Consider the following 27,037-nt stretch of genomic DNA (forward strand, 5'->3'; position numbering starts at 1 on the left):
TGTTAGCTCTGTTCTGGGTCTTCCCCCATGTTTTTTGGCCCAGCTCCATGCCTTTGCTGTAACGGGGATATTTTTGTCCCCATTGCTGAAAAGAGGCTGGTCGATGATTGCAGAGAAGGCGATGCAGTGTGACAGTGGTGGTACCGGTGGTCTTGGCTTGCCTTATCCTGCCCAGCAAAGCATCCTGCATTCCCTGCTCTCCTATCCCAACACCCCATGCTCGCTGTGTAAGGTGACTTCTCCATGCTGCTGCATGATCTGGGAAGTCCAGTTTGGCCTGAAGCCAGCTGACTCAAGAGCTGTCATTGCTGCACAGAAGGTGACAGTGAAGTTGGCTTGTGGCCATGTTCTCCTTGCCTCAGACCCCTCCATCGCTCTCTGCTTTCCCCTGGAAGGGCTCTGCAGTGTGCATGGTGGTGGTGAGAACCAGCTGGGTGTCCGTGTGACCCACGTCTCTGTTCTTTCTCACTCAGGGCTGCGGTTGGCAGGCTGTGTCTTCCTCCATGGGACCCCAGCCACTGAGCAGCACAGCTTCTCTGTGTGCCTCCCTTCAGCTGGGTGCTCCTTGCTGCAGAGCATGGGCAGCAGCTTGCATCAGGATGGGCGGATGGTTTGTAAAGTACTGCGCTTTTATTTTTATCCAGTGTAGCCAAGGCATTTGTAGTATAACTCAAAAGAACAACCTAATAACAAACCTGTGCTTGCATTCAAAATCCGGGCTGAGTGTCCCTGCTTGTCAGTCTCTTGGTGCTGCTCTCTCTTTTGAAGCGGATGGGAGAGACACGGGTTGGTCATGCATTTGGCTACAGTTAGCAATGTGGTACCAGCTCATATTTTAGGAAACAGCCATAATTCAGTAAAGCTGTTGTGTTCAGTGCTGGATTGCATAATTTGTATGTTGAATAACTCCTGGGTGTGACTCTGTGTAAATTCAGTAACACTCTGGTGCCTGTGCAGTGACAGCAGTGAATTACAGGGTCAGGTAAGAAAGTGGACAAATCTTTCCTGTAAAGGCTGTAATTGAAAAGAGAAAGGTCATAGAATTTGTTTCACCTTTTTTTAAGAAACTTCCATTTTTTGCAAGCTTTTTAAGATCTTTTAATTATTTGTGCCACATATATGCAGATTTTTATAAGTCTTATTTTGCTTTGTCGTTTTCTCCATGCCTTCTTCAATTTTTTAAAACTAACTTTTACTCCATTGCAGAGGAGAAAGGTCATGGGATAGGGAAAGATGTGATTTAGGGAGGAAGAAGTGTTTGTTTTTGCTGTCTTCTCCACTTGTCAACTCAAACAGTAACGCTGGTTGCTGTGATTTCATATCTGTTAGAAATAAATCGCATCATTAGTGACCATTGCAGGTGGCCTGCAGTTCATTCTGCCTGTTGCCTCTCAGTGTGATTTGGGGAGCGAGATACATGTAAGTGCTTGTTTGAGGAGTTAGCACGTAGACAGTGATTTCACCAAGTGACAAGTGGTGGAGCTGGCTGTCACCCTGTGCATGGTTGACTTGGCACCTGGCCTTGATGACTGCTTTTAATGGCTAATTTTGCTGGGAAGCTAAAGTCTTCCTTTGGCTTTTATCATTCCTGTCTTGCATATTGTACTTGCCATGGCCAGTAAAAGACCTTTTGTGTTTCAGAAGTTTCCTCTCCTCTTTAATCCTGACCTAAGCTTTGCTGTGAGAAGAACTGGCGTTGCTGGGAGGGAGCTGCTGCAGTGGAAGGAGATTGCAGAGCTGGGGTGACTGGTGTGACCATGTTGTGTCTGGATGCTGGGAAAGAAAAATGCTGTTTGGGTTTGGAAGAACCATTTTGGTTACTTGCTTCTCAATGCTAGAGTCTGAGCATCTTAATCTCTGGTTTAAAGGGAGGAAAGAAGCCTGTGTTTTGTTTTGTCTGTGGTGAGAAAACAGATACTATTTGAAAAACATGGGAGAAAGGAAATGAAGTTTTGTGGTTTCTTCCTTCAGTGTTGTCCTTGCAATAAAAATCCACGGTGTAGCTTGTTGACTTTTTGATTAGACAAATAGCTTTAGGAAACCCCTGGTGCTGGAAACCCTTAGTCATGTGCATAGCTTAACGGTGTTTTGGCTGTAGGAAGAGCCAACAGATGAAAGAGAAAAACCCTTATGTTTGGTTGGGACTCGCTCTGCTTTTGTTCTGTTTTCCCTTTTCTCTCCCAGCCCTGTGTGTTTTATTTGGGGTTGACTTGAGGTTAGGGATGAATTGACCACCAGCTGTTTTTTGGGATGAGCCTCAACCTGCCCCCAGCCTTGGGCACCATCTGGAGGGAGACTGGGAGAATCAGCTCCCCACCTGGCCATGAGGAGACTTCTCCGAGGCTTCTTTGCAAGGAATAGGGTGGGAATGCATTGGGAGGTTGCATTCCCACCCTATTCCACGCAAGAAAGCCTCAATGCAAAGAACCAGCTCCAACAGGGACTTTTTAAAGCAAAACACGTGTGGAAAGAGATAGTTAATGTTGTGTTGTCCAACTGGAGGCTGGTGTGTAGCAGTAGCTCACGGGGGGGTGATGTTTGGAAAGTTGGATGATGCCATCAGGGTGTTTTGAAGAAAGCCACAAGTAGAAGCTTATGGAGGAGCTTACACCAAATCCCCAAGCACGTATTATTCCTAAGAGCTTGAACTTTAGTCTAAGACAGTCTATTTGAATTTTCCAGTACTTAACAGGGTTACTAGTATGGCAAGAGGATGGCAAAGAGAGCTTCCTACTTAACAGGACATTCTTCAGTGAGGCAGGAATTAAATGAAGTCCTCAGTGCTGAGGCTGGGGTGGGCTGATGGAGGGCATAGACACCAGGGCTGTTGGTCCTCTCTTTGAAGGGAGCTGCACAGCTGCAAGAGGAACAGTTAAATTGTCTTGACATTGTAAGCACACTATACAGCAAACCACCCTGTATTTTAATTTCCCATAGGATAAGGAGGACACAAATGAACATCTGCAGAGCATAGAATTAGCCCTGTTCATGTGGGAGGACCTAAATAAAATCAGTGGTTACCTTCACCCTGCACTCTTTTATTTATATTGCATTTACCTCAGGGTGATTAGAAGCTTTGATTTTTCAGGTTCACTCATACCCTCATCTGCAGCCTTTGTATCCCTCATTATTTTGTGGGCAATGCAAAACAACAACATAAAAAGACTATAGCTAAGATCTTGAGCAACAGAATTAGTCAATGCTAGTGGTTTGGATTTGTTTTTTTTTAAATATGCATATTCAGCTTTCCTTTGAAATTCGCACACATTTGATGTCACCACAAACACGATATAGCAAATATAGTTTCTGCAAGGTTAATGACAGTGGGACTCTCAACCTGGGGTCTTCTAATTTTCTTTTCTATTCAGGGTTTCCATTTCAAGAAAAGATTCATAGCTGAGGTAGAGGTAATAGGCAGTCTTAATTTCTGAGGCTGTTTCTATTTGCCTGAAATCTTTGCTTTTCCAACACTGATTTTAGCTGGAGCGCAGCCATGCTGGGAAGAGTAAATTTCTTGTGCAACCTGTCATAAAGTACAATGTAGTCTTGCACTGTTTACCATACTCATGCCCTTTAATCATTTGATGGGATGACTGCTCTTAGTTTAAACATTTAGGATAGAGGAGTGAAAGCGAGTTTGTAAAATAGGAAAAAATACTGTTTGTTGAGGAGCAGGAAAGCACTCAGCAGCATTGCTGCTGAACCTCTTGTTGGATTATGCCTTTGTATGCCTGTGACAATGCTCCTGACCTCGAACTCTGTCATCTTTCTTAACTGCTTTAACTGCAGGAAAAACAGAGCTCTGAGTAAAAACTATAAATAAAACCAGGCATGTTTCCTGGCCTCCCTGTGCTGTAGCTCTTGGCTTTATAAGTTGTCTGCCTCTTGAGCCTCTTGCTGATTATTTTGTGTTTTGTGTGGTTTAGCTAATGTAAGGCCTTTGGGTGGATGGGTCTCCTGGGAATAGAGTGGAGTATGTGGAGTGATAGTGCTGAGCTGGGAGTGCGGCATGACATGGTGGAAAAGGGCTGCCAGGCTCAGGGATGGGATTAAAGCCCTGGAAACCTAGGGACACACACAGGAGAGGACTTTGCTCGTTCCCTTTCAGCAACTGAAGTCAAGTCCCCATGCCTTCAGCACCTCCTCTCCCTCTCAGCCCTTGCCACCTCATCTGCCCCCTTTGCCAGCCCTTGCTCTGGGTTGAGAGAGACCTGGGTTCCTAGTGTGGTGGCTGAGTTAGGGAGCAAGTTGAGATTTTTCTTGGCTCATTGCTTTGGGAGTGCAGTGGGAAGAAGCTGGATGGTGATGGAAGACTAGAAGAGGTGAGGGAAGAGGAATGGTTAGCAGGGAATGAGCCTAAAAGGTGGGTAGCGGTGTGTAGGGGCAGCAGTAGAGTGTCAAAGGGAATAGTTGCGGGGTGGGGGTGGGGTAAGAAAAGGTCAGGGAGGAGAAGATGAAGATTTCAGAGAAACAGAATAGGTTTTGACAGGAAAATACTATGTCAAGAACTTGATTAAATAGAATAGTTGAAAAGCAGTGTGTTCTGGAAAAAAAAAGGGTTATTAAATAAGAGATACTAATAGATTAAAAATTGACATTGCCATTTTCTCTGAATGTTACTTACGCTTTCAGCCTCAAAACCCTGTAATGAAATAGATAGGAGCAAAATACAGAGAATGGGAATGAGAAACCAAAATAAATTGCCATTTAATTGTTGGATTTGAACAGTAAAACATGATGCAGCATGTTACAACTCTTGAAAATGATGTTATTTACAAAATACCAGCATCTGGTGATGGGTAAAACACTAGTGTACTATGTCAACATGAATAATGCATGTATATATTCACTCATGTATGGATATAATATAGTCGGTCATATCATACCTGCATGAATAGCTCCACATATGCACACAAATGGTGTCCTTCCCAATGAATAAAATGCTTTGACTGCTTTCCCTGCTGAGGACTCAAGCAGTAGATTTCAGTAAATCTTCCGTTCACCACAGACAGTTCAGGTGTGATTCCCAGCCATGTAGAAAGACAGAGATCCATTTGAGTTCATGGGGCTCAGATGATTTATCTTGGCTTGGAAGGATGTAGTACGTGACAATCTCTTACTGTAAATTTGTAATTGAATCAGTTTGTTTCACTTGTTGGGTTCTTTTATTTAACACAGCTTTTATATACACCTCCTTGGTAATGGCTGATTAATATTTAATGAAGAGAAATGGAGTTTTCAGCATAAAACTTAAGGATTACACCAAAAGCAGCACCCTTCTGAGGTTGTTTTCTCCAGGTCAGTCCTGTCTGCCATTCAACTCTGTGGCTTAAGAAAGCATCACTTAAACTGTAATTTTTATTCTGTTTTATATTTTTAAGCTGAAAGTGTAAAATATTTTCAATTAAAATGCATTTTTACTGTTTCAACTTTAAAGAACTTGTGATAAAATTAACCCATACAGAGCTGAGAGCAAAGCAAGACTGCAATACATCACAGAAGCCGCCTCTGCAGCTTTGAAGGCTAAAACCAGACAGCTAACCTAAACATTTTTCACAAGTAACTGTTTTAAAATCAATTCATCAAGCTGATGACCCTCTTTTGATGATACAGTATTTGAATGTCAGAGTTACTGCTGTACAGGTGCATATGGGAATGAATAAACCAAAAGTTAAGTTGGCAAGTGAATGCATATCAATCTGGCACAGATAATACTGATTTAAAAAATGTTTGACAGTTTGTAAAAATAGCTGTAACTGGGAAATCATAACTAAGCAGATACATTTCCCATGGGATGCTTGAGGGACCAGATTTTGGGCTTACACTTGTTAAATGTTGTAATTTATGATCCGGAAAAAATATACATCAATTATTGATCAGGTTTACAGAGGATGCAAAAGTTCGGGCAATGGTAAATGGAGAGGAAGAAGAGTGCAGGTCATTAATACAGAGTTGTGAATACCTAGTGACTTGGCTGGCAGCCCGATTTCAGTGATTTTAGTCAGGGTGAACATGCAGAGGAATAAAATCTAGGTGATGCATACTGAGTAGAGGACCACCTTCTGTTGAAAGGGAGGTCTGATGGTGGTCCATCGGCTGGCCTGCCTGCTCCCTGGCCCATAGGAGAGCTAATGCCAGCTGAGCACAGGTGAGGTTGCAGTACAGGGCCAGGGAGGGGGGGTTATACTTGCTCCTCGTCATGTTGGTCCTGCTACGGCCTTTGCTGCAGTACTGTGATGTGGGAGCACCCTGGTTTCAGCAAGTTGTAGTGTTATCTTTGCATGTGTTCAGAAGAAAGAGTGAGGAGGTGCCTAGAAAGCTTGCTGCAGAACGATGGAAAGTTTGAGGGTGCCTTGATTGTAACACACAGGTTCCTGCATAGAGAAGAGTGCTGTGGCTCTGTGGGGCAGACAGTTGCACCACAGATCCAGTGGCTGGAAGGTGAGGATATGTCACTTCAGCTTGGCGAAAGGGTATGTTTGAGGAGGAGAGTCTGACATCAAATCACTTTCCCAAGGTGAATTTTCTGCTCCTGACAAATTTAGAAACAAGATGAGTTATCTTTCTGAAAGATGAACTATAGCTTAATCAGGCATTATTTTTAGGGAAGTCTTCCAGAAAGCATGCTTTCCTTTTTTCCCTCTCCTGCTTTTTCTGTCATCAGCATGAGATCTCACAAGTACACGAACAGCATTTGTTTCCTATGGAAAAACCTTTAAGTCCATGGCTCTGTCTAGCAGTTTTGTTGCCTGTCTCCTTCAGAGTCATACTGTCAAAGTGTTCCTGTATTTTAGTACCTTATTGGTCACCAGCTGCAACAGTAATAGAATTTTCACAATGCATTTGGCAGGCTATTAGTGACTGAAACCAAAGCTTATTATTTTGGATGCTAATTATGAAATATTATTCATGCCAGTAAAGGTCATGTAGGTGTCCAGTATTCTGGAGCCTCAGAAACTGAGCCTTGAAATACTGTGCTATTAATTAATTCCAGTTTAATGCAGAAGAAAGCTACTTGCATACTGGCCTCATGCTATATATACATACCTAAATAGCATCTATCCCATGTTACATAGCATATCCATAATATTTGGAGGAAGAGTCCCAGTCAATCTAAAATTTTTAGTTTGTCCAGCATCCTATTCAGTAGTGATACCAGAATATGTATCTTTTGCAACTGCTGCATGGTTTTTTTTCCCCTTTAAATGCTGTCATTGGAAGTAAAATCACGGAAAGATCTTTCCTTATTCACTCCTTTTTTTTTTTCTCTTGGATGTTCATTCAGGAGATTGGTGTGCTTGGACCATCCACTTGGGTATGTGTGAGGCATGACTGCATTTCCTCACCATAGAAAAAGTGCATCAGAAGGTTTTAATTGAACTCCCTGACATAACGGGAGCAATGGAAAGAGATATAGGAAGGGAGTAGAATCACTGAAAGATAAGTGGGCACTGAAAGCTCACTCATACGTTCACCACTCTGAATGGTTTTCTTGTTTCAGGCATTTCTCCTTAGAGAAAGACAGACCCAGAGCGCTCAGTACCTCACCCGTGGATGGCTGTAAAGCTGGGCTCTATAATGGAAATACAGATTATGCTAATTGAGATGAAGTTTTACACTGCTAATGTATATTTTACTCTTCTGTGTGGTGAAGTGCAGCCTGGGTCTGAGGGAGCTGACAATGTCCTATTCATATGTAAAATGTTTTGAAGGATCTGTGGTTTGGAATATTTCAAAACTGCTGCATGAGGGGATTCTTACATCTGAAAGCAATATTATCTGTGTACAGCTAGTTGCTAACAGAAAGAGAAGAATGTGTGAAAGCAGCTTCCCAGCCTCTGTGCATGGATGTACTGATCCTGTTGGAAGAAGGCAGGAGCGCTGGGTCAGATAGGGCTGGACATGGCCCAGCATTGCTCTGTAGACCTTGAACTGCCCTGATCCCGGTCAGCTGAGGTGATAACCAGCTGCTGGAAACGTAAAAGATCTTGCAAAGAAAACATTGCATCTGTGTGCCTTGGGATTACTTGGAGTTCAGAAATTTTAAACAGAATAAACTATTGGAAAAAGACAGTAAAGCTTGGCTGTGTATTATTAGTCTGGACATTCTGCAATTCACAGAATCGGGCCTTTATACTCTGTGGTACTTTTTTCCTTTTAATATCAGCATTTGGCCTTCCCATTGCCAAGGAGGTAGCATCCTTAATTTGTAAGAGCTCATCTGCTTATCCAACAAGCTGCAGTCATAATCCTCTTTGCCATAACAAATGACTGCTCTGGAAGTGATTACTGCAGGATTTCATACTTTCTTCCTGCTTATCGAATTGTTTAGTGCTTCTTTTTGGTAAAGAAAATTATTGTTCATAAATCACAGTAAAATATCAGGAGGATGTGATTGCACTAAAAATATCAGGGGCAGTGCTTCAGTGGTGATAAATCTTGGTCGATATCTACATGTTGCTAGGACAGAGATGACTTATGTCCCTTGATTTTTGTTTGTGTCCGGTCAGTTGTACACATGTGTGTGTGCAACACTTGAGCCTGAAGTTTGGAAACCAATAGATTGAGCCTTTCATTGCTCCGGGTTGAAATGACTGCTACAGCTCTATTTTCTGTTCTGCTTGGCTTGTGAGAAGACTTGCTGTGTGTTTGAGTATATCCATAGCAAATATGGTTTTGTGTTTCATCTTAAACGCACATCTGTTGAAGAACAGCAAAGAAACAGTAGCTCAAATAGATTGCAGCTGCAGCAGCCGTCGTTTTCATTTTGACCGTGATTCAAGATAAATGCTTTTAAAATTACAGCTTTCTGAAGAAACCTTCCTCTAAAGGTTTTTCTCTCACTCCCTTTTTTTTTTTTTTTTTTTTCCTGAGTGAGCTCATACATCATGTTTGTTAAGTAGACTGGTACTGACAGTGCAATGGAAGTAGTGGGAAATAGAGAAAAAGAAATGTAGCTTCTTACTTTTTTAGGACAATGCAAACGTAGCTTTTTTCCCTGGACCTACATTTACAGTTTTCGTTTGAACTTGCATCAGAGAGATGGGACATAGCCAACTATCTACAGGCTTGAAAACTAGGCTGATAAGGAGAACAGAGTAGAACATTCAGCTCTGCTATAAAGAGAACCCAGCAGCATTTGTGGCTGCTGACATTGTTACAACGAATATCCAGAGATTGGAGGGAGGCATGTTTGGAAACCTGTAAGCTTCACCAGAAATTTTTCTGACCTTCCCAGATTATTGCAGTCTCATTTTGCAAAACACATGGCTAACTTGTAGTGTAAAAGTAGGAAAAAGTGTAACATCTAGAAAGAGGGATTTTCTTTGTATTTTGATAAACAGTGTTCCTTCATGCAAATTCATAATACACGTTTGTTTGTGAAATACATGTAATTAAAGTTGGTCACAATTCCTTAGTTTCTTACTTCCTTTGTAGCATTGGAGATGAAAAAAAAAATAAAAAAGGAAACTAAGAACTCTAAGTTGATGTGGATGATAAAAAATATGTTATTTACGAAGACTTAGAAATAGTTCTGGGGGAAAAGAAGTAGACCATTTTGATCAATGTTTTGGGACATCTGACCTTGCTAATGGTTGGCATAAACCAGGGCATACACAGAGGTGAGCAGGCAGTTGAGGTAGGCCGTGAACCATGCAGAATGGACCTCTGAAATATTATGCCCCTGAATATGTATTTTATGCCAGAGAAAACAAGGTTGTATCAGAAAAGGTCTGACCAAGTCTAATATAGTTTGTAGTTTGCACCCACAAGAACTTGCTGCATTAAAAGCAGTGTGTGCCTTTGTGTGACAGATAAACAAAACAGAGCTCTCATGTGAGAATAAAGCCTATTGAAAAGCCTTTTGATTTAGGTTTGTGGATAATTTCTTGAGACTTCTAAAGAAATTCTGTATGGCTTAACAGTTTTAAAAAATTACTGGGAAAAAAGTTTCTCATTGTTCATTAACAGGAAAGATGTTGTGCTAATTTATGCCACATGCAATGTCTGTAGGGTGGCTAAGGATCTAAGTCTCTGCATAATTTCACCCAAGGATATTAACTTCCCCACTGTGCCCAATTAAACCCATGCTCATGCTAATCTGAGAACAAACAGGATAAAATACAAACTTATTTCTGGAAATCTGTCTAAAGCAAAAAGTCATTAAATATCTCCCTAGTCTTTGGAGGACATTTACAACCTTTGTAATTAGTGACTAGAGCTTAGAAACAAACGTTAAGATTCATTTCTGTGCTATACCAGGATTTATTTCATGTAACTTCAACCATCAGCCCATCTAGGATTGCTGGTCAGTGGGAAGGAGGGGAGCCATTCGCGGGGACCCATGGGGTGACCCATCTTCACAGCGGTGGTGCTCTGATAATTGGAGCTTAAATGAGTAGCTTAGAATAGACATCTCACTTCCTAAAATGAATTTGATCTGTAGCAACTAATTTGCGTTGTGGGTGGAAGTTTTTAACTTCTTTGACTCTGTTTTTCTAACCTGTGAACTGAGGACTGACTTTGCTGGTCCCTTGTCCTGCAACTAGAGGCTTTGCTGCTCTTCTCAGCCGTAGTAATTTCACTAAGCTATAACCTCTTCTTGATTTTTCATCCTTCACTTCTGTTGTATTCATCAACAGTCATACTTTAGTGAGTCCCTCTGGTACATGAGCGGGAGTGGAAACATCAGGGGAAGGTAGGATGGACATGTTGGGATGGACGTGTTGAATCAATGATCCTATATTGCTAAACTAAAATACAGCATCTCTCCCTGTTCCCCAGGCGGAGCTCTAAAACATCGAGCTTTTGGGATTGTTTTTTTGCAGTGTACCTACAGCACCCAGCTCAGCAAGGTCTCTGGTTTGCCTGTGAGACACAGTGGTGTTACACAGGGTAAGGTGCTCTGGTCACAGATTTTTGCTTGTTTCTTGTGCTGAGCAAAACCCTGTGTTTCTAGTTACTGTCTGGTATTAAGGCAAAATCTGGTTCTCTGTTAACACAGAGAAAAAGAGTTATCTCATTCTCTGCATTTAAGACTTTGGCGTGCTCATACACAATACCTAATCTGATTCTTACTTTCTAAAAATAGATCTCCCAAGCTCCAGCAAAGAAAGCTGCAATTTTGCCTTAAGAAAATTAGAGGCCAGACAAGAGTTTAGTCATAAATCCTTGTACCTGTGGTCTCGGGATGAAGGAGAGATAATTTAGTCTAAAATCCTGAGCTGAAAGCAGCAAAGCACAAGGCCCCAGATGTCACAAGATGCTGCTATCAATCCATCGATCTTTGTGAATCGCTGCTGAAGGATTAGTGCTCCTAAATCATTGCCCGGAGAGCTATCTAAGTCTCCTTACTCAGGCTCTGGGAGCCGGTGCTGAGTGAAAGCATTTATTTGCATTCACTCTTCATGCTCCTGGTTGCTGATTAAAAATTAACCCTTTCATACCATTTGGTGTCCATAGCCTGATTAGTCTGTAGAAGGGACCATAGGAATTTTAATGAAGTTTGAAATTAGGTAGTCTTTTTGTTGCTGAGTTTACGATTTTGCTTGCAGTTTGGACTTGGCTGAAGTCTTGCAGAGCAGATTGTTGTAAATTATTATGGAAGGCTCATTTTCCTGAAGCGGAACGAGCTGGTTACTAATGACAAGCTTGTTCAGCATGATTTTAGTGAAGTGCCTGAAAGCTATGTGGACAGGATATTCCAAATTACAAAAAATGCAGTCCAAGAGCCTCTGACAAACAAAAAGGGCTGCTTCCTAGGGTCACTTACTTCAACTTTGCCCAGAGTATTTTCATGCTTCAGAAGTGTTGCAGGTGCAAAATACTGTCAGATTGAGCCTTGCTAGGTTTGTATTTGGATGTGACTAGTTTGTCCTGAGCAGCATTCTTGCTGGTACAGATGGCACAGTAGTTATATAATATAATTTCTAGATGTATGCTTAAGATTGAGCTATAGATGTCTCGGTGCCTCTGAGGAGGTGTTCAGTGTGGTGTTCAAATGTGTATTTCATCCTAAGTACCCAACAGAAGTAATTTTCTGTGTTGCTTTGGTGTCACAGTAGAAGTCTATGCAAGAGTTTGGAAGACAAATCGTGGCCAAATCTTTAGCTGAAGAGAATCTCTAAACAGTCAGTATGGGAATAATCAATTATTCTTGCTTTGCTTGAGAAAAATGTGAGAGTTTGAGGGCAGTAGCTTGCTTAAATGTGTCCAGAGATGCCAAAGATACAAGTAACTGTTTCGATGCTGCTATCTTGCCTGGGCCAAATTACGCTGATTTTTCTGTCTAGGTTGGATAGGGAATGTTTAGGTGAATTTTTGGCCATGACCTGGTTGTTTACAGTTCTAGGAGAAGGTACTAGGTTATCTACCTGCTCTTTACTGTCTAGATGCTCCATGGAAAGCATTAACCCTGACCTGATTAGGGGCAGTTGGACAGCGGCGTTAGCTGGAAAGCAATGTACTTCAGCTAAAAGAAGCAAGCAGACTGCTGTCAATTTTCAGCCTTTCGTACAGAAATCAGACCAAAAAAGAAGAGAAGTCCGACCAAAAAAAAGGAATATGGAATATATTTGACTTTTTTCTTTGGAACAAGAACAGGATTGCATCTTCAACCAGTCTCACCTGCTGCCAATACATGCTTTTTCCCCAGTGGGACATATATCTTGGATAGGTGGAATGAATTATGTATGTCAGCTTTAAGCAATGCTGTATTAAGGAATTTTGTCTTTGTACTTTAGACCAATGTAATGAAAAGTTAAATATTAATATATTCTCAGAACTTTTCTCAAATATTTGTAATATGAGACAGTTAATTTAAGAGGCAGTGAACAGAGGTAAAGTTTTTACATTTGATTATTGTTATCGTGTAATTAGAATAGTCCAAGCAATGCAAATTAAACGTTACCTAGTCAGAAGACATTTGCTAGATAGCAGCTGGGGAACTTTTATTCTGTGGAAGTCTTAGAAATGGGAGCCTCTGACATTTACAGGGTTGTAGGATGGCAGCAATGTCGGTGCTGCTGGATGCATGCACCCAGTGTTTGAAATTTCACTTGTGTCTGCAGGTCCAGTGGAAAAAGTGACAATCGTTTTATGTGTCTCTTCTGGCAGAGTCTCCTCTGTGACTGATCCCACATAGGCTTGTGAGAAATGGTTTCATTTGCCCTTCTGACACTTTATGAGAAGGTGACCTCTATGGCTTTAAGTCTCTCAAGAGTCTTGGTTCCTATGATTTTCACCACCCCTTTCTCTTCTGTCTAGATAGCACTGGCGTTCATGTACCTTTTCAGGCCAGTAATGTCCCAAGAGAAGTGCCACCATGTCCCCTCTCTCAGTTTCTCTGTAGCTGCTGATAGGGAGAGGCAGAAATGGCACTGATGTGGCTTCTTATTTTTAGTATTTTCTGCTGTCATTGTTCATCCTGTGGGAATGTCAGAGGTCTTCCATTCTGGGACAGGTGTTTGTAGGTTACCAAGTGCATGATAAATGCCTTCTGCCAAATAGAGGTGACAACTTAAGCCTGGTTCACATGTTTCCATGTGAATGATCTTCAGTGTCTGGAACGTCACAGGCTTTAAACCATCCCTGCCTGCCTACATGTTTCCCCTCCCTACCTGTGCCCATTATTCTAGGCACTGTTGTCTGGTGGTTTTGGCTAGATGCAAGCTGGAGGTGACACACCCCACCCCCCCAGATGCCAAGATCTAGTAGGTGCCTTGCCACATAATTTACTCTGTCACTTGTAACCCTGCCTCTGCCACCACGGGTTTAGAGACCCGGGGAGGAGATAGATGCTTGTAAACACATCAGTTGTTAGACCATGACAGGAGGTTCAAATGCTGCCTGGCCTGGATGACGACCTGCAAGCTCTCAGTATGCTCCCAAATTGTGCCTTTCCAAAGGGTGTTTTTAATTTGAGGGATCTACGTTTTAATTTATAGCCATCTAATGGATCAAGACTGTGGCAAAACCTCTGGACTTTTTTTTTTTTTTTTTGCACAGACTGTAGAAGAGGATTTGACTGAGGAGTGCTGTGTTCTCATGCGTAGTGCACTGAGAGTCTGAATAGTTTTCTAGAAGTTGTGCATGGATGCTCCTGTTTTGAGATAATTTAAGACCTGTGCATGTAGTTTCTATCTCTCTACGTATATATACATAGATGATAAGCTTTAAATTCAGTGGAACTGTTTATCTTTCTCTCCTTAGAAACTGAAATTTGGTGCCTAGTTAACATGCTCTTCAGACTTGCTATTAAATTAATGACTGGTGATTCCACAGATTTCAACAAGATGAGCCAAGCTTGCATTTTGGACAAATGATTCCTGGAGGTGGAGGAAAGGTCTTGTTATTACAGCTCTTGCATTTAAGCAATAAACTAACAATTCACTCAGCTGCTCACAGTCTTGGCTAAATTCAGGGTACCGCTGATTTTGCTGCAGTTGCAGTATTAACACTACTCTTCAATCATTAAAGGGATTGAATGCTCTTGTCAGCTGCTTCACACACTTAGTGTGCATGAACATGATATTTTAATCAGTTCTTGGAGCCATGCATATGCAGTACTTATCATTAGATTATAATTTACTGTAATTATGTATGGAGATCAGTCCAAGGCATAAAATGTAAATTTAGATATTTATGATGCTAATAAGATTTGGTGAAGATAAAGGGCTTGATTTCTTAATTTTCACTACCACAATAGTATGACAGTCCTACTAAAAGTGGTGTTAAAATTCGTATAGGTGCAGTTAATGTCCATATTACGGTTTTCTTACTGCAGATTGCTATAGGTGAGACTCAGACCCAAAAGGTTGTGTCATTCACGTAATGAAACACTGCCTCAAAGAAGCTGAGACAGTAGAGAACAGGTTGCAGGAGCCCTGAGAGGTGGTTGTCCACAGGCATGTTAGCGAGTGTTTTGAACTATATATAAATGGTCCTGATAGTTATTCATCTAAGGACAATTCTGCAAAAGGTGTGAGTGGGATTTCTGCTGAGGAAAGGAGACTATTCCTCTTTCTTTTGGTGCTGCAGTTAAATTCCAGGCACAAGTGTTTTCCAGGTGTGCACAGAGGTGCTGTGTACAGCTGCATCAGGGCATGATGTTCCTGACACTGATAAACAGGGAATAGAGTGCTATGTTGAGCTGCTGTGTTGCTATGCTAACTCCACAGTCGTCTTCTAAAGGCTTTATTGAAAAAAACAAACCAATTAAGTAATATTGGGAATGATAAAAAAGATTTAATGGCTTCTTTGACTAAGGTTCTACGTTAGCATTTAGCTTTTGCTGGGGAGACAGTTGCTTTTTTTGTTTGTTTACATCTGGGAATCAAATCTTGCATGTTGTGCAAATAATTTAATCTTTATGGCTGTTACTGCTGCATATAAAGTGTGGATGTGTTGATACCTGCTGGCTAAGTAATACAGGAAGGGATACATTTGTGCACATTAGTGTTTACTGTATTTAATGGAAATGAAAAATGAAGTAATAAATTAGGGAATACCACACTAGAATTTTTCTTCATTTTGGAACAAAGCATCAGTGTTTCAGGATCCTGGTTAATCACAGTCTAACGACCTGGATGTGCTGAAACGTTGCCCTCTCCCTTTCAACCTGCTCTGGTGTTTTAAATGGAAATGATGTGGTTTGGCGTTGACTGGAAGGCTTCATTTTGGAAAAATCTCTTGTAATGGTGAGGGGGCTACAAAATGATTTTTAAAGCATCCCTGGACACAGTTCCTTGTACAAGAGTATGGAGAGGCATGACAAGCAGGGATGTGACAGGCAGGAGTTTTGTAGTTGGAATGACTGTTGGATTCTTACAACCTCACTTCAGTGTTTTCTTCCTAAAACCAGTTCCAGGTACTGGAGGCTGATATTACTCATGCAGAATATTTTTAAAGTTTTAACTGTTCCAAACACTTTTTAAGTTAACTTTCAAAAAGGCACATTAGCACAAAACTGACAGAATTGCAGTACTTGGCTGCATGATTAAAAATGTTCGGAGAATAATCAGGTATTTAAACATGTAAATTAAAGTTACAGCCTCTAATGACATTACTATCCTAATTGTGAGGAAAATAGCGAGGAAAACATTGAGCCAGTTTGTTTACTGAGCATATATGTCTGACTTCTGCTACAAGACCCATGCAATCTCTCTTTGCTCAGGGGAAAAATGGCATGGCATGTTATTGGATACCTTCAGTTGAAAAATAGCTGTGAAGTGAGCGAAGGAATCTATTATGTTTCCAGATTGGAACTATATACAGTTTTCTGTGGTTCATACTGCTTGATGTATCAATTATGATTGCATATTAGCCCTCTGTATTAAAACACTACTTGATTGTATTCTCTGACTCTTGGCTCGTGGCCTGCAATATCATGTCTGCAAGTGGTGCAGCTCAGAACTGTTGCTATAGGACGCTGCAATAGATTCTGGTTACAAAATGTGGCAAGCGGTGATAAAAGCGTGCCTGACTGCTTAATGCCTTTGGATTCCCAGCAGGAGCATCTCTTCTTTGCTTTTGGTTGTGTGTTAATTAAACCTCGACGAGACAGATCTCCCCTTGCTGTGATGCCTGATGTGGGTGTCTGATTGCCTGATGCTCTTTCCGTAGTTAGCACAGCAAGCTGGGGGCAGAGGAGCGTCTGCAGAGAATGATGTGGGCCATGTGAGATTTGAAGGACAGGCTGTTTTCCTTGTGACTGTAGAGGCTGGTTGGAGCTGGATACCTTCTTATGTTGACTCTTATGGCCACAAAGTTCTAACTCGAAACTGGTGATCTCTGTGCCTGCTCAGGTCAGTGTCTCTCCTGAAAATGCTTTATCATCCAAAATACTTCTTGATCAGACCTTTGGCAAAACCTTTGGTTTGAAAACCTGCTCGTCTCCGACTAGGATAACATAGCATTTGTTGGGTTTTGGATCAGTCAGGTATTCAGTTGCAATATGTAGAGTGAAATATGCTTTGGGGCAAGAAGTGCAGCAAGGATTGACTGCATGTGCATTATGTAGTGCTGAGTGTCTGTTCTAGGAGAAACCTAAAAGTTAAGATAGAAGCTTTAAATTAGGTGTTTTAATATTAGGATCCTGTGTACTTCTGTATCTAGGTGGAGAGGGGCTCAAATGTTGCCTCTCAGAGATGCTGATGGTAAGAATCCATCTGACTCCTCCCTGACGATCAGAGAATCAGGTATCTGGCACTGCTGAAGGTTGTGTTGCTTAGGTCACTGTGTTTGAATTTTTGTGCACCTGAGCTGGAAGCTGTTGGATAACAGCTTTTATAACAAAGGAAAAGAGGGGAACCAGAGAACTTTTTTTTTAGTAACTTCAACAATAGATAAAGGATTTAGCTCTCAGACAATTTCTAGGGAAAGTAAATTGTCTTATGAATTAAGACACAACACTGACTAGAATCCCGTGATCTGTCAGAAAGTCTCTTCTTGCTCTATGGATTGCGATAGGTTACTGCTAACCAATGTTGCTAACCTGTATTAATTTCAATTTCCCCTTGCAGTAATGCGTAGAAATCCATTCGGGATGGACATTTGCTGCCGGAAAGGATCCAGAAGCCCACTCCAGGAACTATATAATCCCACACGGGTGAGTGTCTTGTGGCTATGATAAAACTTCCCAGCCCAGAGTACAAATACAGTCTCTCTTGAAGGTATTTTAATCATTCTTTTCTCATTTATATGTAGTAGCTGCCTTCAGCTTGGAGAACTGATCCTGGGACGTGCAGAATTAGCCATAAAGTTCTACAGTTTGAGCTAAGGGCCCGATTTTTAAAGGTTTTTAGTTGTCTAATGATATGAACTCTTCTAAATTTTTTTCTTTGATATCTAAAAGTCTTAAAAGAGTACTTTTTATACCTAAGTAGAAGCCAAGGCATCATAATTTAATCTGTTGATCAATAAACAGAGTGGCAGGGTGGGGTGAGAGAATGCGACCTGATATACGTGAAGCAAGGAGTGTGACAAGAATTTAAATTGCACTAATAATACATTAATAAGTTTATATGACTTTAAAGAAGCCAGCTGCCCTTCCTGTCCTGTTCATTGCTTTTCTGGAGTCTAGGCAAACACAGTAGCTCATACTGTTCCTTTACGCTGTGTGCTCTTTAACACCTGACAGTCTTGGTGGGAGCTTAGGATAGTCTCAGCTAGAGTTGCCTTCTTGTGACAAGCAGTGCAGGAAAGCTACCTGAAATTTGTGCTCCCATTTGCTCCTCTAGATCAATTTATTCCCTACATGTGGGCTGAATTGGCACATTCAGGATCAGCATTTCCTGTTGGCAGCTGAGAGGAAGTGCTGCCATTGAGAGAAAATGCCAGCTGACTATTAAACATATTTATTAAAGTTTAACAACCACCTATTATATATTTATCCATCAATGAATACATTGAGTTTTACTAAATTGGCTATTAAGGAAAGTGACTATCCCAATAAATCTAACTTGTTAGATTTAACAAGGCAGTAAATGTTTTAAATACTATTTGATTATGAAGAGACTCACTATATAGTGTGCAAAATGAAGTCTAAGGGATTTTAAGTATTTATGTGAAGAATTGACAGCAACGCAAAGATATGTGATATCTGTTATGTAGTGCAGTAAAGCTCCATTTGCTCAATAGCGTTGTTTTTATGAACATAGGCTGACTTTCTAATTCAATTTGAATTCTGTGCATGGCTGGGAACATGAGTTTATCATACTAATATACTGTCCTTTATTGACCATTATGGGAGCTAGCATTGGGTAAATGGAAAGTGCATGTAAAAAGCCCTGAAGAGGAACAATCCAGTGCTACAAAGGAAAAACATTAGCATTTGCAGGTTAAATTTGAAGACTCTTTGCAGATGCTCAAGAAGGGTGGGTAAGGGAAAAGAGACTGGCTGAGTAATTAGCCTCTATGGGGTCTGCAGCATGTCAGTCAAAACCTCCGTGGGGTCTGCAGCGTGTCAGTCAAAACCTCCTTGCCCTTTAACATCGTTAAAGGCCATCCCATAAGAAAGAAACAACCCCATCCAGCGAAGGGCTGTAATCCCAGAGCCCTTGCAAGCTTGCTCAACTGAAAAAATTCCTGAATTTCCTGAAGCAGGGGACACAGCTGGCAGCTCGTTCACTGCCTCTGCTTCCTTTCTGTGTGCTCTGACCAAGCAAACCATTAGCATCCCTTTCCGGGCTCGCCTGTGATCCAGCCAGAAAAAGGCAATGTTTGAGGAAGCGTGGCAGTTCTTGCAGCTGATGTTGAACTAAGCAGTCTAAGTTGAACTAAGTGTTGAACTAAAGAACTTTGTCTTTAAGCCAAAGTGTTTCTATCAGCTTGCTGACATCCACTTTTACCAAGTTTCTAGGTTTCGTTTCTTTCTTTGTTCTTAGTTGGTGTTTGCTTGCTTTTTAAATGGGGCTTTGCATGCTGCACTCAATCCTAACGAGACTGGCAATGTCAGACAAGCAAGTGTATGCATTTTGGGAAAACAGTACCAAGGAAAGGCAGTGAATAGAGGCTGCAGTAGAAGACATCAGACTGGAGATAACCCCTAGAATATTTCTTCAAATACATGGTTCATCTTTCTTTTTCTTTTTTTGCCCAAAGAGATGTCTATCTTATTTTTCTTAAGGTGGCAGGTTAGAGACTGGTCTGTATTCTGGCAGTAGGGTGCTTGTTCCTCAAGAGTTCACCAGTAATTGTAAGGATGGGGGAATGGAGATCAGACCCCTAATCTTTCCTTGCTGAAGCAGTCATGATCAGCCATTTGTAAAGTTAGCTCAGAAGTCAATATATAATAAACACACGAGAAGACAAGGCCAGGTTGGATGGGGCTTGGAGCAACCTGGTCTAGTGGAAGGTGTCCCTGCCCATGGCAGGGGGGTTGGAACTAGGTGATCTTTAATGTCCCTTGCAACCCAACCCATTCTATGATGACATTTTTGGCCAGAATTTCCCTCTTACTGATCTAGGAAATGAAAACACCAGTTAGATATTTAACTCTTGACCAGCAGCACCTGTTGAGCTCCTGGTGTTATGAACCCATGTTTTTCTCCTGGGTGTCGATGGCTCTGTGTGCCATCACAGGAACTCTTCGGTGCTCAGTTTAGCTGCCTCAGAGGAACAGTGGAGCTGATCGAGCAGGTATTTGTAGCTCTCCTTGTAGTTCAAAGGAATCTGTGTAATTCAAACAGCAGACTTAGGCTGCTGAAAAGATGCCCTGCAGCTGTGGCTCTGGATTACTACAAGCTAGGTACAGTTGTGATTTTTTTTTAAGGCTAGGAAGCTTTAAATATTTACTGTGTTCATGTGCATGTTTTTTACATGATATAGTATAACAGGAGAACCCAACTATGGCTTGCCATCCTCTGCTATAGAGTATGCTGTACATTTCACATGCTTCAGGTTTCCTTGCATAGGCAGCAATGTGCAACATGACTGCGGCTGCTGCTGTTCTGGGAATATCCCCAGGACCTCCAAGAAAGGTGGGCAAGGGAGGGGGCTGCCTGCTTTGGGATGGTATTAAGGGCCCATACGTCCTTGCATGCAGTGTACTCCTGGCTGTTCCCTGTCACGGGAGATGAGAATTTGGCCACAAGAATGTGTGTCTATATGAGAATAGGTGCCAGACAGGGTCAGTACTCTCTCAGATTTAAAATGCTGTAGTTTAATCTGAGTAAGGTTTTTCTGCTGTGTGTCCAGCATCAGGTTGCAGTGCCCTCATAAAAACAGATGGAGACAGGTTGATTTACACCAACTAAGAATTTGACTGTGGGTATTTACTATGTTGACATATAACAGCCTCTCTGATCCTGCGCTATTTTATTTCCTTCTATGGCGTTGTTTGAAGATGCCATCATTGGTCTCATGAATCTCTTTTTGGCATGGTCAATGATTGTGAAAAGGAAAGAAAGGGAAGGGAAAGGAAGAAAGAAAAGAAGAAAAGAAAATGAAAAAAAAAAAAAAACAAAACAGAAAGATTTGGCTTGAGTAAATTCACAGGTAGCAGTGATCTGGAGGTGACTGAAAGGCTGGTGTTGGTGGCTCATAGGAGCTGAACGTTAGAATAGCAGTCAAACTTTCAGTGGACTGATCATAATTGTTCATATATTTGGTGGAGGAGGAGAGGATGAATGGATGGAGATAGCACTGAATTAAGGCTAGAGGAAGTGCCTGTGACAAAGCCCATGTGTTATTTATGTCTTAGGTGAGTGTCTGACCTTATGATTATTGTAAAAGAACGAACAACGTTTTTGCTCTTTTGCCTGCTGTACTAGAGCAGAATGTGAGAAGTGCATTTGTCTGTGGACAGAAGATTTCTTCTCTAGGGCTTTCACTGCAAGATTTTTCATGAGTGCTAATATACCGTGAGGAAAAGAAAATTCAATAGAACTGGATTTACACTGAGTAAGTGCATTTCCAGGCTGTGGGCTCTGCATACATGGCAGTCAGTGTGCAGAGTATGTCTTTGAGACCCTATTATCTTTTTTTTTTCCTGTTCATTTTTGGTGGAGGTTTAATAATAAGGTGCAGAGGTACCTGCAGCAAATTTTGAGGGCTGAAATGGACCATTTCTTTAATGAGTTCATTACAAAGCCAATTTGGATCTGTGTTAAGGAGAATTATTTTTCTTCACACATGGTTGTAAATGGAAGGAGAAAGAGGATTCAACACAGAGCAAGTAGCAAAGGAGAGTATCTAAATGTAACTGAACACAGATGAAGAGCCTTGCAGGAATGTGACATAAGCTTGCATTTTATCTTGGGTGGGTTTTTTGTGTGGAAACCTCAGGAATTTAAGAATATGGGTAAACAAATAATTGCAAGACCTGTTCTTAGAAGACAACGTGTACAACTGTGTCTTGTAATTTGCATGACTGTGTACAACCCTACTGCTCCAAAAATAACAGAAAATTGTGGACCAGCCCATGAGCTGGAGTCACTAGAAGTTCAGAATTGAGCAACATCATACTTGAGGCTTACACACTTTAGTGGTTAACATTCATCAGTTTGGTGCAATGAATGTGCTACTGAATTACAAGAAATTGCAAACCAAAATAGACCAAATGTTGTAGGAATGGGAAATAATTGCATGTTTCAAGTTAGAATTTGTCTTCCAGTTGTCAAGATTAAAATTTAATTATCATTAAATACAGGCTGCATCATTGTTTGATGTATCTATCTAGACTGCTGAGAGGAACACAGGGACACAGCAGAGATCCAGTCCTGTGTCCATTAGGATCCAAATCCAAGGATGAGTTTGTTTCAGTTTCTAGTGATTATTGCCAGACTTTAGTTCATGAGTCCCCACGGCTATTTCACTGAAGGTCATACTCTTTGCCATTGGCTACTTGCCTTTTCAAACACATTTCTTTTTGTCAAGGGGATGTATTTCTAGGTGGCTGCTTTTGGTGTAGTTGGAGCCAGGATGTCTAGTGATTTGCTAAACCTGGTGAGTCAGAGCTGTGGACCTTGTGTTGCCTTTGCATTATGAAATTGTATTAGATTGCTTTGGAGCTGTTGCCTTGCAGACAGTATTTATACATCCTTAGTCACCTCAGGTCACAAATGCTCCTTTTTGGGAGCTGCCGTGTGATTATCTGTAGCTTAGGCTGCCAGACAATTACTGTATCAATCAAAAATGGGGGAAAAATGTAGGTCTCCAAAGTTACTAGCCAATTTCAGTAAGACAAGAAGATTACACCAATGCTATACACTGATTTATCTCCCATTTTCACATATATATGTCCTGTGTGCTGAATTTTCTCCTAGGGACAGCAATACAGATATCCCGATGTGAACTTTACAGTAGGAGAAATAGTGTAAATTATCTAAAGAATACGTTATCTGTTATTAGATTATCTAAAGAATACATTTGACTTTATTGATGCTTTGCAACTGATTTGAATAGTCATAAATATGTATGTGACCTTCTTGAGGGCAAGAAGTGGCCCAAAAGTCCTACTAATACTGAAAACATGTGTTGTGTGATTGATGCTGATCTTTGTAGGCAAATCTGTGCAGATAATAACATGTGGTAAGTGCAGCTCCTAATCATACTATTGGATTGATCATAGATTAAGAACTTCGTAATGGAAAAGATACAGAATGGAGACATAGGGAAGAAAAGTAAATGTTCAATGACAAACTTCAGGTACGTACTCCTGTTGATAAACAACAACTTTATATGTAATTAGCCTCGCTTGCTGCAGCAAAATGCCTGCTGATGAAAGGAGCTAATTGATTTATTCCATGGATGACTTCTTATGCAAAGACATTACTTACTGTCGTGCTTGGAAGTTGTAAAACAGCAGCTGGCCTGGGATGAAATATTACATTAACCTTAGCAGAAAAATTGCACTATTGAGAATGCTTTGTTATTAATTACTGATTACAAATGATAAGAGCCTGTTTTAGATGCTGGGGAAATTACTTGGGGAGGGGAGGGTTTCAGGTACGGTGTGCTTCATAGATCATTTGTTGTGACATGATGGATGCCTTTGTAAGTCAAGAGGAATTAATCAGACAAGTATGTACAGTAACTACCAGCACTCAAGGCCAGAATTATCCCCAGGACATGCTCATTCAAGTTACTGCAGTGCATCGGGATGAATTTTTGGGCACCTGTGTTTAATAAAAGACTTGTTACCTGCATGAAATGAAAAAATATAGTTGTCACTCAAAATAGCTCAGATTTCCCTGATAGAAAAAGGAGCACTAGAGACACCTTTTTAATTTCTCCAGTCCTTGACTCATATTTTATTGTTTTGAGAGCGTATGAGTTTAAATATGAAGGCTTTCTGGAGTCACGGAAGTATGAGAAGAAAGATTTAACAATACAAGAGACACGGCCAAACCCAAAAGGATTGTATGTGTTGGAGGGGAAAGAGGATAGCATGGCTTTCAGAACTGGGTGCCTGTATGCAATGTTAGGGGCTCCCTGTTAGACAGGCACTTGGGCAGCTGCGTGGAGAGAGGACCTGGGCTCCAGCACTCTGCTGACCTGGTGCCGTTCAGCAGCTTTTTGTGTTTAATTGTCTCCAAATCATTTCAAGGCCAGGCTGGATGGAGCTTTGAGCAACTTGGTCTAGTGGAAGGTGTCTCTGCCTGTGGCAGGGGGGCTGGAGCTAGATGATCTTTAAGGTCCCTTCCAACCCAAACCACTATGATTAAATTGGGCCTCTGGTGACCTGAACCATGTTGGTTTAGTCAAATGCTTGCTCTGAGTTGAGTAATGTTCAAATGAGGAAGCTGCCGCTTCCTCTGCATTAAATTCCTTTCTTTTCCTCCCCTCTTGAAAGTTATATACCAAAGACCTGGATAATCATAACTCAAAATGCAGGAGGATGTGGCGGTTTGGAGGATTAGGAAGCAAAGGGCAGTCGGAGAATTTCAGTGTTTGCAAATAGGTGTAACAAGCACAGTTTTCTGCCACTGGCTCTGCAGAGGCAGAGTGCATCCTTTCTGTCTGCACTTTAAGAAGTGCTCCAGCATTGCTGGCTAAGCAGCTGTATCCCAGTATTCTCAGCCTAGACCTTCTAAACTATGGCCCCTCTTGCTTATTCCTGGCACAGGTAGTTTTCGGGCAGCTTTCTCCATTGTGTGAAGGCTAGCAACTGTGTTTGTTTAACTGCCTTTTCCCTCCTGTTTTTTTGGGGGTTTTGTTTGGTTGGTTTGGTTGGGTTTTTTTGTTTTTGTTTTTTTTTGTTATCAAAGTGTTTTCTTTATGCAGCAGAATTGTAGCCCACTTGCAACAGGGCCAGATGATCTCTTTAAATCCAGAGAGCCCAGCTGCAGCCTCTCTCCCTGAGGGACTGCAATGTATCCCAATAGACATAATTATGAAAATAAGAGAATACAGACATAAAACTTACTGACTGGTACTTGTAATTCTCATTCAGTATCTAATATTAAGGAGAGGCAGAAGTAATTGTTAAATTTGCAACTATTTTCAAGAGTTTAGATTTTCCAAGTCCCATTTTCACTGTGACTGATATAGCACCTCAGGTCCTATAAACGGATCTGTAATATTCATTGATATTATATGTAATATTGATGTGTATTATTCACTCACTTTTTATCTCTGTACAACATAAATTAACCTCAATAATGTAACCAGCTGCACCTTACCAAAGCTTTGTTCAGTGAACGTGCAATAATCTGCCTGTCTGTTTATGGAGAGAGATTCAGGAATGTTTCTCTGTAAATGTAACAGACAAAGCAAGATTAAAATACTGCCCCTTGAAAGATGTGGCCTTGGAAGCCAGCATGCCTTTTGGGACTACTGTGCTAAGGAAGTTCATGGTACTGCAGGGAGTCAGCCTGTAGAGCTTTTGTACAAGTGTGTAAATCATTAAATCAAGCACAGATTATTTAAGGATACTTTCCAAGCAAGTTTTCTTTTTGTTGAAGTTTGTGGGGAGGTACAAGGTGGGTTGAGCTGGGTGCTGCAGTCCAGTCCATACTGCTGGCTTGGTGCACTTGGAGCAGCATGCTGCCTCTCCTGCAGGGCTGCACCCACATGGTCAGGGACAGGGCTGAGCAAAATGTTGGCTGGAAAATAGGCAGTTTGGGAATGGCTGAAACTAACTGTGAATTTGGGCTGAGTTCTTCCAGTGGTGGTAGCTGGTAAACACTTGGGTTGACTTGGGATTAATCTCACAGGGGTGGGTGGGTTAATGATGGATTTGAGGTGATTTGACTGTGCATCATCACACACTTGGCAGCAGGGTGCTCAAATCACAGGTGACACTGTGCACTGAATGTCTTCAGTCTCTCCTGTTGAGGCTGCCTTGTGTTCTGAAACTAAATAGGTGAAACGAGCAGGATTCTAGACTAACAGGCTCTTTATTAATCCTCTTGTCATGATGATCTGAGGCTATAATAGAGTAAGAGGCATGGTCATTTTAAGAGCTTGTGTGCTTGTCTGTTGGTCTAGTAAAACAAGGAGAAAATTGTGCCTAGCTCTATCAATCTTAATCATCTGGTATTGTCAGACCCTCGTGAGGGCAGTAATTAACAGTGCATTGAATCCAAAGCATGAACTGGTGGGGCCTGGGCTGTCGCTGCCAATGGTCAGGGCACTCACCCAGAACCAGAGAACGGGAGCTGAATCCCTGCAAGCAGAGGACGCGTGCCCTGTGCATGGGAAACACCCTAACTGCTGGTTGTTGGAGTTGTTCTTACATTTGCTTGTTTAATCATCACACTGAAAGATTGGTTGTTTCAGTAATCATCACCTGGGCCAGCCACACTTAAACTGCTTTTGTTCACTGGTTTTCAAACCTTGCTGCTTACTTGTATGTAAGAGGTGTGGAAAGAAAAGGAAAAAAAGTGTTTTTACAAGGCAATATCTATACAGTATTTGAAGACAGCAAACCCAGTGTTTATATTGTGTGTGTATTTTTTTCCTCTGTAAAAATAGCATAGTAGCAATCATATTGGGGCTGCTCAAGTAGATCTTTGTTGCTCTACCAACCTTGGCGGTTGTATATCCTGGTGTGCATGAGGCCTTTTGAACCATCCCTGCATTTGTGGGGCCATGGCAAAGTGCGGGGGGGCAGAATGAAAACAAAATTTTATTTCCTTCACACTGAGACTATTGTGTAGTTACACTGGAGGGGAGCATGGCTTTGTATTCTAGGTTTTCCAGCACGCTCTCAGTGTAGATGTTTCAGTCCGTTCATAACCTTGGGGAGAAGAGTGAAAACTAATCTCTTGAAAATTGATGACAAAACTCCTAAGCTCTAAAGAGGCCAAACTTCCTGTTAAAAGATCTGATCCAGGGGATCAGAAGGGAGCTATAATTGCAGCTGTTGTTTTATCTCCCTTTTCACCATTCCACACATTCCATTGTACTAGAAAACGCCGAAGAGTGTAAGTCTGATGCTGAAAAGATTTCCTTCTCTTTTTTTTTTTTTTTTTTTTTTTTTTAGTGTCGTAATAACTGTGGCCAAAAACAGTTGGCAAACTTACAGTGCACTGAAGTTCGTATGTATTTCTGGTGCCTGGAAAATCCAGGAAGGAGTGTTCCTTTCTTTTTG

At 41.3% G+C, this 27,037-nt stretch overlaps 1 protein-coding gene across 3 annotated transcripts in view; it reads left to right on the forward strand.

Moving 5' to 3' along the window:
• The window catches only part of CHST11 (carbohydrate sulfotransferase 11), a 185,362-nt gene that overhangs the window by 72,061 nt on the left and 86,264 nt on the right, over positions 1-27,037 (forward strand). For all 3 annotated transcript variants that reach the window (XM_080394026.1, XM_080394028.1, XM_080394027.1), the window contains one exon: positions 17,523-17,608. In XM_080394026.1, the coding sequence (XP_080250152.1) occupies positions 17,523-17,608 (86 nt within the window). The remainder of the gene's footprint in view (positions 1-17,522; positions 17,609-27,037) is intronic.

This window comes from Falco punctatus (genome assembly GCF_963210335.1).
Source record: "Falco punctatus genome assembly, chromosome: 6".
In the NCBI taxonomy this organism is placed as follows: Eukaryota; Metazoa; Chordata; class Aves; order Falconiformes; family Falconidae; genus Falco; species Falco punctatus.